The 12,683-nt window shown below is 41.7% G+C and overlaps 1 protein-coding gene across 2 annotated transcripts in view; it reads right to left on the reverse strand.

Annotated features, from left to right (window-relative positions):
- Window positions 1-558: 558 nt before the first annotated feature.
- Window positions 559-12,683, reverse strand: part of LOC130291003 (protein Wnt-11b-2) — a 39,903-nt gene continuing 27,778 nt past the window's right edge. The window contains exons 1-5 of one of the 2 annotated variants that reach the window (XM_056539311.1): window positions 7,005-7,264; window positions 4,247-4,482; window positions 3,853-4,130; window positions 2,567-2,859; window positions 559-1,149 (exon numbers count right to left, since the gene is read on the reverse strand). In XM_056539311.1, coding sequence (XP_056395286.1) covers window positions 975-1,149; window positions 2,567-2,859; window positions 3,853-4,130; window positions 4,247-4,482; window positions 7,005-7,075 — 1,053 coding nt within the window. In that variant the 5' untranslated portion in view covers window positions 7,076-7,264 and the 3' untranslated portion in view covers window positions 559-974. Of the gene's footprint in view, window positions 1,150-2,566; window positions 2,860-3,852; window positions 4,131-4,246; window positions 4,483-7,004; window positions 7,265-12,683 lie in introns of those variants that run through there. The other variant, XM_056539312.1, reaches the window with a different exon arrangement.

Here is a 12,683-nt window from a genome sequence, read left to right on the forward strand (position 1 = left end):
GACAGCCATAAATCAGACCAAAGGGTTGTGGGGTCTTCTTCCATATGTATGATGGCTGTGCTGGAGTTTGCAAGTATTTTAGAGATATTCCTGGAAGCTCATTCCCTGCACAGTGGGAGGGAAGCAAGACTGGATATTCCCACTAAGCTCCATGGTGAACTGGCAACTGGTTTGGGAGTTTTGATTCCAAATAAAACTACAGGTATTTTGGGCTGTAAAATGTTGGAATTCTGAGGATTACATGCGCCCTGGGTATATCTAAAGAACTCTCCAACACAGATCCCCTGCACTATACTGAACATGCAAGCAGCTGCACTTTAACAGAAGAAGCACCTGCCAAACCATCCCCCATACAGCTGTCAGACTGTACCCCCACAGGTGCAGAGAGGGCAACGCTGAAAGATTGGGCAGCCCAAGTACAGTGGACATAAGCTTTCATCTATAAGCTTCATACTGATCGGCCCCCAGCGTTACAGCAGTCTGCACATTAGAGATATAGAACCAGCCTTACACTAGTTGTACAATCCACTGTTTACAGCAGCAAAATGTTGGTTTAATATAAAAATATAATTACAATTTATAAAATATATATATACAATTAAAGTCTCAAAACTAAAGACACTGATGTTTTTTTTGTTGTTTGTTTTTACATAACATACATATGCATTTGCATCCTGCATGACAGGTTCATTTAGAGGTAACGTCCTCAATTTAGGAGCACTGATGTGTCCACATCTCCATAGTCCGTGCCAACTGCATGTATCACCCTCATTCTTTCCATTTTATGGGGCTGTGCATTAATCCAGGCATTGTGTGGGAGGTTGTCTTTGGAGCACAGCAGGCCAGCTCCTGTAGATTGCCCCTTATTTATCCAGTCACAAAGGCTTGGATTTTTAGTACCTGCTTTCAGCTCCGCTTCCCAGACAGGTACATTTACATGTTTAAACAGTCAAATTTAGGCTTGAACATTTACTTCACTTGCAGACATATCTTTCTACTGTCCGCTCACATTTCTTACACATGACATAACAGCACCAGTAGTATTTGCACTGGCAGCGCTCCACAATGGTTTCTGTATAAACATTGTACCCGCGACCACAACACATCAGGTTACAGCTGTCACTGCCCAATGAGGTTTTGTTGCAAAGTCTGAAAAGAAATTATAGAAAAATTTAAAACCACAGGCAAAACACTAAGTTATTCTAGTTATAGAAAAAGTGTTGATACTGGGCACTTGCATTACAAGAAAAAAAATGTATAAAAATAAATAAAAGAAAAAGAACATGCGATGGATAAAGTAATTTTTCGCATAATCTTCATTGGCTATATGCATTACTTGGAGGTAGAGATGAGCAAACTTACAGTAAATTCGATTCGTCACGAACTTCTCGGCTTGGCGGTTGCAGACTTGTCCTGCATAAATGTCTTCAGCTTTCAGGTGCTCCGGTGGGCTGGAAAAGGTGGATACAGTCCTAAGAAAGAGTCTCCTAGGACTGTATCCACCTTTTCCAGCCCACGGGAGCACCTGAAAGCTGAACTAATTTATGCAGGAAAAGTCATCAACTGCCGAGCCGAGAAGTTCGTGACGAATCGAATTTACTGTAAGTTCGCTCATCTCTACTTGGAGGCAACAGGTAGACTGTAACCTTCAAAAGCCTTCATGATGTAATGGATGTTTTTGCTTTGCTAGTTGTTTCAACCTGTTAGCTATATGAGCTAAATATAGCTTTAACTGCCTATAAGTTTAGAACCTATGACCCCTGGCACATGGAGACTATGGTGTAGAGCTCAAACACCAATACAGTTATCCCTCAATTTACAATAGTCTTTTCTGGACCATTGTAACTTGAAACGAGACTCAACATACAATGTACAGACAGTCAGGATCTGTGAAACATGTCACAACTGGAGGAACCGACCAATCAGAATGGACATTCACTGGTAAATCACCTCTATTACTGAAGTGCATGCACTGACTGGTGTCTGGTAGCGCCTCCACAGTACAGGGAGGAACTACACGTTCTGTTCTACTCCTTACCTGTGCCAGGGTTAGCTGCTCCTTTAGACACCAAGTAAGGGTGGCTCCATTTGGGACACTGCATGTGCTGTACAGGACCCTGAAGAAGCTTCTGTCCTCTACATAAACCATTGTTTCCCAACTAGGGTGCCTTCAGCTGTTGCAAAACTACAACTCCCAGCATGCTCGGACAGCCAACGGCTGTCCGGGCATGCTGGGAGTTGTAGTTTTGCAACAGCTGGAGGCACTCTAGTTGGGAAACACTGACAGAGTGATTTACAGCTCCCAGCAGCTCTTTCTTACTTTTAAATGTAAGGATTGGCTTTATCTGTATTAGTTATCTACTTATTTTTCTTTAATCCTCACTTTTTTCCCCCCTATTTTTGGATGACATTTTGGGGCTTCAGAACCAATTACCAGGTTTCCATAGAGTTCTGGTTTCAACATACAATGGTCGTCCTGGAACCAATTAATATTGTAACTTGAGGGACCACTGTACTAAAACCCAATATATTTAGGTGGCACCAACTTGGTGAAACATTTGCTTACCGATCTTGCGTTCCATACGAGCCCAGCTTGGGATTTCTGGTGCAGTAGTCTGGGGAGCTATTTAAATAAACCAGCTCAGATTCTCTAACTGGCCTGATGTCCAACTCCTTATGAACCAAATGTTTGCGCGTTCCCATTTGTCTATAAATGACTTTGGTTGCAGCCAAGTACTTGGACTTCAGCTCATCAGCTACATGTGGCAGATCTTGGAGACCCTTCCAGCAAGTCTTCACTGAACATGAACCAGACACTCCATGACATTTGCACTTTGTCTCCATTGAATCCATTAGCACCTAGATGAAAAGAAATACCTAATGATTATACTGTACCTACAAACAAACATCTCAGTGGCACTTTAAAAGGCAACAGACGTTATTCTGCAGCATTTGTTTCCTAAAGATGGGCTACATAAGATAAGCCTGCTGCTCTTAAAGGGGTACTCCACTGGCCAGCGTTCGATGAGAGGGCTTGGCTGTGATGTCAACACCGGAAGCGTGAAAACAGCATTCAAAACCTTTACTTCTGAACGCTGGCCAGTGGAGAACCCCTTTAATGTACTAAGAAGTTGTTGCTTCTCAACTAGAATCTGGACTGTTAAATCTCCCATTCCTTCCATCATGGTCATAGTGCTACTTGGAGTATGATTTGGAGAAGCTCCTCAGCATTTGTAATGAATGCTGAACATGAAATGTAGAGATGAGCGAATTTACAGTAAATTCGATCCGTCACAAACTTCTCGGTTCGGCAGTTGATGACTTATCCTGCATAAATGAGTTCAGCTTTCAGGTGCTCCCGTGGGCTGGAAAAGGTGGATACAGTCCTAGGAGACTCTTTCCTAGGACTGTATGCACCTTTTCCAGCCCACCGGAGCACCTGAAAGCTGAACACATTTATGCAGGATAAGCCATCAACTGCCGAGCCGAGAAGTTCATGACGGATCGAATTTACTGTAAATTCGCTCATCTCTAATTAAATGGATTCATGGCAGAACATGCCTTCTCTACAACCATAACTTGAAAGGGTATCCTCATAGCAAAAAGTTATCCCCTGTCCACAGGATAAAAAGCTGGTTGGTGGAGTCCTAAAGCTGAACCCCAAAACAGCCCAAAAACAGGGACAAAATTGTTCCCATAATTAACAGAGCCCCTATGGGGCTGCCAAACACTGTTCAGCACTCTGCAAGTTTTAGTGGCCGCAGAGAAAGATTAGAGCACTGACCGCGCTTAATATGGTGCCCTCTGTTTCTTCTGAGGGCAATTTTGTCCTCCAGATTTTCAACTTCTTACCTGTCTCCCAACAGCATTGTTGTGCAAATTCATCAGCTTGGCAGCTTGTGTTCCAAACTTGCTAGATTTCATTGGAGCATCAACAAATGCTGATCCCATTTGAAGGCCATAACGCAGATTGTCACCACATCCTCCCCAACGAAAACTTGGTCCAGAAACCTCAGCTGGGGTGGCACCACAGGAACATGTGGGTAGTTCCCCTGAGGCACAGGCTCTGGCAATGGTGTGACTAATAGCTGCAGATGCTAAGGAATACACAAAGGCTGACTCTCTGGTTCCTGAAATGTAAATAAAATCTATCAATGTATTGGCAACACCTTTTCCTCTGAAATATTAAAGCTATTACAGTGGTCCTCCTATAACTGAACCAGGTCTTGTCATCGTATCCATTTACCTTTCAGCAAGTCTGGGGTGAAGTGCGGAGCAAGTTCAATTGATGAGCAGTTCCATCGCATGTCGGAGAATGCCAGTTGGCAAGTGAGTTTGGCCTGTTTTGCTGCATTGACCACACTCTGCATCAGTTCCATGTTTCTCTTGCAAAGTTGGGTATGGTCAGGAACCAATCCTTGAAGTAATTTGCAGTGCTCACTTTCATTCCAGGCTACTCGACTGCCATTTACTGTAAGGCCACTGGAAGATAAACAAAGATCAAAGGATAAGACTAAAAGGTAATAGCATCCCCCAAAAATCTTCGGTATCCTCATGACTCCCGTAGAAGAGAATTGACAAAGCTGCACACATAGATAGCCACCGCTCCTTTCATTCTCTGCCTCAATGTACTGGCAGGCAACTATCTCAAATTGGTCAGAGGTTTCAGAGAACCAAGTTCTGGGAATAGTTGAGAATTTTAGAGACAAAACCCACATCTATCAGACATATCCTGGGGACAGGGTTGTCTACCATCCATAAAACCCTGGGACATTCCATAATAAAAGGGGAATTTACCCAGTGTCCATGGGGGGGAAAAAAAAATAAGTAAAAAATATACAATAATAAATAAATAAATGCATCTGTGATTTATCCTTTCATAGCTCTGTATAAGTAGTAATCATTGTATATCAGTATTTAAGGATATAGATATGTATACTTTATAGCTCTGTATGTTTGTCTGTAAACACAAAAACAAAAGTTTTCTGTCCGTGATTGTTAAATAAGTTAGTTATTCATAAAATAGAAAAATTCCCCTAACTTATTTAACAATCACGGACAGAAAACTTTTGTTTTTGTGTTTACAGACAAACATACAGAGCTATAAAGTATACATATCTATATCCTTAAATACTGATATACAATGATTACTACTTATACAGAACTATGAAAGGATAAATCACAGACGCAATTAAAAAATAAATAATAATATTTTCCTACTTCTACAGAACAAATGTAACACTTTACAACTATTAGAAAGCAACAAATCAATTAAAAAGTCCAAAGAAAAGTTAACAGCTTATATTGCAAGGTACTCAATACAGACAGGCCAGAGAAAGCTGGGTGTACAGAAGATTTGCCACTCTAAAATCCAGATTACACTTCAAAAAACCTGGTACCAGTTAGTTTAGACTTTGCCCCAATATTGACAAGTTTTGAATTCACAAATTAGATCTCTACACCTGCTACAAGTGACATGTCCAGCCCAAGCCATCACACACAGTGGCCCTCATTTACTATTGTAAACCCGACATTTCTGAGCTTTCCCACCTATTTATAATGGTTTCCAACCAAAATTTGTTGAATTGTTGTGGATTTTTTCCCCGACAACTCAGAGGAGTTGGAAACCAAAACCAACAAAAACCACGTGCGACAAACAGGATGCGACATAATAAATACCAGGGGAAAAAAGCAGTCGGGTAAGAAAGCAACATTGGCCCTCATTTACTATTCTAAACCCGACCTCTTTTGTCGGGTTTTTTTGTCGCATCTTTGTCTGCGCCATGTCGCAGACATTGTGCGCCAGTCTGCGACACAATGCAACATTTTTTCCCGATGGACCCGATGTGGATTCTCCCAAACCCGAAAAAGGGGCATAACCCGACATTTCTGAGCTTTCCCACGTATTTATAATGGTTTCCAACCCGAATTTGTTGAATTGTTGTGGATTTTTCCCCGACAACTCAGAGGAGTTGGAAACCAAAACCAACAAAACCCACGTGCGACAAACAGGATGCGACATAATAATAAATACCAGGGGAAAAAAGCAGCCGGGTAAGAAAGCAACATAGACTTACAACCCGATTCTCTAAGTAAAGGAGGGCCATTATTTATAAAGAAACATTTCTACCTAGAATACACAGTGAATAAATAGCTTCCCTGGAGGACTGGACTGCAGGCTGCAAGAGTCTGGTGTGGAGGAAAGGAAAGTGACAACTAGGCAGCACAATCTGTTTGGTTGTTGTCATTTCAGATCAATACAAAAGATTTCCAATAAAGCTTTTATAGGTGAACAATAAAATGAATGCTACCCCCCCCCCCCCCAAATAAAAGCAGTTTATAAGATTTGCCTGTACATAGTAACTGCCCTGTCCAGACAATGGCACTATATAGTAACAGTACACAGGTCCCTATAGCTAGGCTGGCAGAATATAGGATTCTGAACTATACAGAGTAATAGTATAAGCCAGTCTTGACTCAAGTGCAGAAAAGAGGTTAAAGGACATTTATTGCAGGGGCAGATGGTCTCCTAGGGTGTGGTACCATCTATATTAGTGTTTCCCAACCAGGGTGCCTCCAACTGTTGCAAAACTACAACTCCCAGCATGCCCGGACAGCCGAAGGCTGTCCGGGCATGCTGGGAGTTGTAGTTTTGCAACAGCTGGAGGCACCCTGGTTGGGAAACACTGATCTATCTTCTATCTTCCCAACCAGGGTGCCTCCAGCTGTTGCAAAACTACAACTCCCAGCTGGAGGCACACTGGTTGGGAATCACTGACCTATCTTCTCAGTGTTTCCCAACCAGGGTGCCTCCAGCTGTTGCAAAACTACAACTCCCAGCTGGAGGCACACTGGTTGGGAATCACTGACCTATCTTCTGTGTTTCCCAACCAGGGTGCCTCCAGCTGTTTCAAAACTACAACTCCCAGCTGGAGGCATACTGGTTGAGAATCACTGATCTATCGTCTTTAATAAAAAGCTATGTAGAGTGAAGATATACTCACAGCCAGTGGATGGCGCCACAAGGTCCGACAGAGCAAAAAAGTAAAAAGATCCAGGAACGAAATAAAGCCATAGTGGGTGAGTGAGAATCCGGGTGATGAATGAGGAGAGGTGAGGGCGGGTGGGTGAGTGATGTGTAGGGCGTCCTCCTCCGGTGACTAGGTGTAGTGCCTATACTGGTGTCAGTAGATCGGTGCGGTGAGTGACTGTGCTCAGCATTCAGTGACTGTGACTTTATCTCTATGGATCTCTTCTTACTGTCTGAGAACTGCTCCCTCCTGCATTTAAAGCCCCTCTGACGTCACCGACCCCGCCCACTGCCGGATCTGCATAGTGCAAGTGTGAGCTCTGCCCCTTACCTCATCACCATACAGAGGGGATCGGGCCCTACTCAGGTCTTGATATAGGTATGCTAACTTATAGCCAGCCTAGGGCCACCTACCTCCATAACTGAACACATGATTTTTTTTTTTTTTTTTTTTAGATCCACTTAAACTAATTGTCTCTTTGGAGGTTATACATCTTTTACTCTCAGTTGTCATGTGACTATTATAATCACAACATATATTGATTTTTACTGGACTGTAACACTATTGTATAGTGCAAGAGTTGTTGCTACTGTATGTATGTCATTACATGGCACCTGCATCTGGTCACTTATATTGTGCAACAGAATACATTTTTATTTATGGTGGTGACTATTTCAACATTAGATTGTGTTTACACATATAGGTTGCAGATTTAATGCTGTGGAAATCAAGATAAATATATAGTTGAAATACAATATAAAATCGGAAACACAAAACCTGCAGCGTATATATGCAACATGCGAACATGCCCTTAGGCCGGGTTCACCCTACAGATTCCGCGGCCAGGAAATTTCCGGCCGGCGATTCCATCGCCGACTGATTCAGGACCGCATGGGCATTGCCATCCCCATAGAAGGCAATGTTTGCGGTGCAGCTTCTGCCAGAACATGGGCAGGTTCAATGTTCTGGCGGAATTTTTGGAGCCAAATTTTCTGATGGAAATTCCATCCAGAAAATTCCGCAGTGTGAATAGTTTAAAGGATCAACCCATTCACCTGCACGTTACCTTAAAGCAGCGGAATTATCGAACCGAAATTCCGATCAGAAATTCCGTACTGTGAACTCGGCCTTAAACTGTTGCATGGAATTCCGAGCTGAATGAGCACAGAAGAATTTTCTAGATTTGTGGGAAAAGCTGCATATTTCCATTTTTGCACATACATTTACTAAAACAAAGGCACCTACTTTATAGATGTGTGACATCATACATTTCCTTCCCAGGACACTTTACTGTAATTCTAACAGGCAGTAGCAGTATTCAGATTAGAATTGACACCTCTGTCCTCACATGCAGCAGAGGTGTTAACTGCACCCCTCCCATTTCCATGACTCCATACTTTGAAAGGAGATTTGAGTCACTTCAGATCTATTTACATGTAAACAACTTTTCAGATCCCGCAGCCAAGGGCCTTGGCATGTCAGAGTCAGTGCAGTGGCCCCTGCTCCTCATATTCCTCTATATTGCAACTCACTGTCGCAAGGTGATAATGGGGTAAAGTGAAGTCTCATCCCCCCCACATTTTAAATGCAACTCCAAAAATGTTGCAGCAGCAGAATACATGTTTAAAAGATGTTTAGCCCTCTAGTTGCCCACTGCTAAAGTGAGCCGTCTCCAGAAGTTTCATTCAAATCTGTTGACTGCTCACTTTATCAGCGAGCAAATCACGAGCTACAGAGTTGTAGTAAGTTTTCTACATATATCCTGCTACTGCCACATCACTTTTCATACGACCTACTGGTTTTTTAATATACAGAATAGAAAATCAGAAGAACATGCGTGCTGCTTAAAGATAACCAAAATTATTGAAATTCATTATAATCATAGGTATACACTGCACACACAAACACACACGTACAGTCGTAGACAAAATTGTTGGTACCTTTCCGTTAAAGAAAAAAAAAGAAAAAACGGTAACACTTCCTGATCTAACTTGAAACTGACAAAAGTAATAATAATAATTAACAATTTACCGATAATGAACTGATGAAATCGGAAATTACATTTGAATTGTGGTTCAACAGAACTATTTGAAGAACATTATAATGAAACTGGCCTGGCCAAAAATGGTGTTTCCCTGAACTTAATATTTTGTTGCATAACCTTTTGAGGCAGTCACTACAGTTTAGCGATTTCTGTAAGGGTTTGTTCACATGGCGGTATTTCCACCAGCGGAATTCCGCCTCAAATGAAAGCCCAATACACTTCTATGGGATCCTGCACTCCCATTGACACTTCGAAATTTTTGCTTGCGGAATTCCATACAAGTGTATTGGGCTTTCATTTGAGGCAGAAATTCCAACATGTGAATAGACCCTAAGGCTAGGTTCACACTACGGAACTTCCGCCTGCAATTCCGCTTTGAAATTGCAGGTAGAAATTCCGCTTACTAAAATGTATAGTATAGTGAGCGGGTTTCCGGTCATAAATTCACACTTTGGAATGTGTGAAGCGGAATTTGTGAATGGAAAATGCGTTTGAAATTTTCCGCCTGAAGAATGGCGTTGCTCATTCTTCAGGTGGAAATACTTGGGGAACACATTGTAGTCTATTGGAGACTGCAGTGTCCGCACAGTCCTAACGCTGACTGATTCAGTCGGTGCTGGACGCATTCGGAATCTCCGGACAGAAAAGTTCCGCAGTGTGAACCTAGCCTAGGCTGTATTCACACAGCCGAATTTCTGCTTGCGGAATTTTGCCTCAAATTAAAGCCCATAGACTTGTATGGGATTCCGCACTCCAATTCACACTTCTGAATTTCCGCTTGCGGAATACCGCAAGTGGAAATTCAGAAATGTGAATGGGAGTGAGGAATCCCATAGAAGTCTATGGGCTTTTTATTTGAGGCGGAATTCTGCAAACAAACATTCTGTCATGTGAATAGACCCTTACTCTCAATGAGATTCTGCACTTGTCTGAAGGTATCTTGTCCCACTCCTCATAAGATCCTGCTCCAGCAGTCTCAGGTGTGAAGGTGTCTCCTCCAGATTACAGGCTTCAGCTCCTTCCACAGATGTTTAATAGAATTCACACAAGGGCTCATAGAAGGACACCTCAGAATAGTCCAATGTTCTTGGGTATTTGTAACTGTGAGGTTTGGGTCATTATCCTGTTGGAGGACCCCTGACCTGTGACTGAGACCAAGCTTCCTGACACTGGGCAGCAATTTCCCTCCAGAATGCCTTGACAGGCTTGAGAATTTATTGTACCCTGTACAGATTCAAGACATCCTGTGCCAGATGCAGCAAAACAGCCACAAAACATAACCGAGCCTCCTCCATGCTTCACAGTAGGTATACAGTTCTTTTTTGTATGCTTCATTTTAACTTGTGATGCAGTATTTTCTAGTTTTTTATTCATGGACAGTGGATCTGGGACCTGGCTGCTGCCCCCCCCCCCCCCCCTTACTATCATTTGCTTAAAGTACTGTTCTCCTGGATGCTATCTATTTATCTATCTATCTATTTATCTATCTATCTTTCTATCCATTGTTTTTGATGAACATATGACCATACGCACAAGGCAAGGTTCCATGGCACTGGGAAAATTGTCAGTGTGATGCTGACATATATGCACATGTAAATATAGACAAGGAGAGTGCTCCTAGTGTGATAACGTATTATAAAGAGGAGAGGGAAAAAAGCAAAAATGCTCACAGAGTATAGTTGTACTGCAACCAAGTACAACTATGGTGAAAGCGTGGATTAACCCTCAACGGGCAAAGATCGGCAGCCGCTCCTGGCAACACAGGTGAAGCACTTAGATGGATCCCTCCAAGGAACAGCCCAGGATAAAAGCAGCGCACAAGACTTCAAAGGTGAAATGGTTTATTTACCCGGCATGCAACGCGTTTGGCTGCACAACCAGCTTCATCAGGCATGATGAAGCTGGTTGTCCAGCGAAACGCGTTGCATGCCGGGTAAATAAACCATTTTACCTTTGAAGTCTTGTGCGCTGCTTTTATCCTGGGCTGTTCCTTGGAGGGATCCGTCTGAGTGCTTCATATATGCACATGGACATGCATGGGCCTCCTTGACTTTCATGGCCCCAACATAGTCAACTAGTGATTACGTTCTGTCATACATCCCCTATTACACATAAAGATGTGCGGCCAATAGCCAATGGTTGTTAACCTACTTAAATTGAGTACATTTCTCATAGTTTTGTTAATATTTTATTGTGTCTTCTCATGTGACAACACTGAAGAAATGACCCTCTGCTACAATGTAAAGTAGTGAGTTCACAGCCTGTATAACAGTGTTTAATATTTTTTTCTTTTAAATTATCATTTTAATTTTATTTTTTACACATACAAAAAAACTAAGTGAATCAACAACTTCAAAACAATCGCTTTATAAAACTGTGTAGGACCCAAACCCCTCCCCACCCCCTCCCTCCCATCCCACGTACATTAATCAGTCAAAGGACAGGGGGTCCGGAGGTCAGAAACACCACCCACATTAAATAATCAACCCTCCCCTTTTACTGATCTTTCGATATTTTCCCTACTATCTTAATCAATACCCCTTCCAATTTACAATTCCTTAGATCCTGTCCTCCCAGCCCCCTGCCCTATCACATCTCACATCTGTTCATAGCAATATCCTAATAATAATAATAAAAAAATATTATTCTCCGTTCCTATCTATCCCTCCCTCTCCTCCTCCCCCCCGAAGTAACCCTCTACCCTCCTCATACTATTGTACCATTCAATACAAATAGGACTTCTGGGGGATATCCATTTTTTGACAATTATCAAACGAGCATAAAACAACATTCTCAAACATCTTTTTTCCCCCCTACTAACTGTTATACTTGAGTCATCTCCCAAGATTGCCACCACAGGACAGAAATTCATGCGTACACCCATTATTTCCTTAATTTTACCATATACTTCTATCCAATAGCTAACAATCTCTGGACAATTCCCAAAAATATGTAACTGCTCTGCCTTCTCTAGGTTACATCTGTTACAATTACTTTCTCTTCTTATCCCTATCCTTTCCAAAAGTTAGGTGTATAATAAAGTCTATAAACGATGTTAAATTGCGTTATCCTATAATTTAAATTTGAAGATACCATATTAATATTTTTACATATAATGTCCCACTTTATTTCCTCTGTTGGTACAATTTCTTCCTGCCATTGTGGAAAACTTTTATGATCTAATTTATTTTTAGTTAACCTAATCAAAGTTTTGTATACATATGAAATGTGTCTTTTTTGAATTTCCCCTCTCATTATTTTAACCACTATTTCAGATATGTTAAATATATGGCTCCTCCTCTGCTTATAAATTCAAGAAAAACTCCCCTAGTACTATTGTATTCCAACCAACTACCCTCCTTTAATTTAAATTCTTCTTTTAAAACCAACCAACTCTTAAATTTACCCTTCTCCCAAACATCCTTTATCCTCAAACCTCCCACCAGTGTTTAATGTTGTGTCTTCTCAAAATTACTCAACACAAAGCCATTAATGTCTAAACCTTGGCAACAAAAGTATCCAAATTAGACCCATTAGCAATTTTTCCTTTTCCGGTGTCATGTGACTTGTTTGTGTCACCATGTCTTAGGTGTGAATGGGGAGCAAGT

Source organism: Hyla sarda, chromosome 9 (genome assembly GCF_029499605.1).
Source record: "Hyla sarda isolate aHylSar1 chromosome 9, aHylSar1.hap1, whole genome shotgun sequence".
Taxonomy (NCBI): domain Eukaryota; kingdom Metazoa; phylum Chordata; class Amphibia; order Anura; family Hylidae; genus Hyla; species Hyla sarda.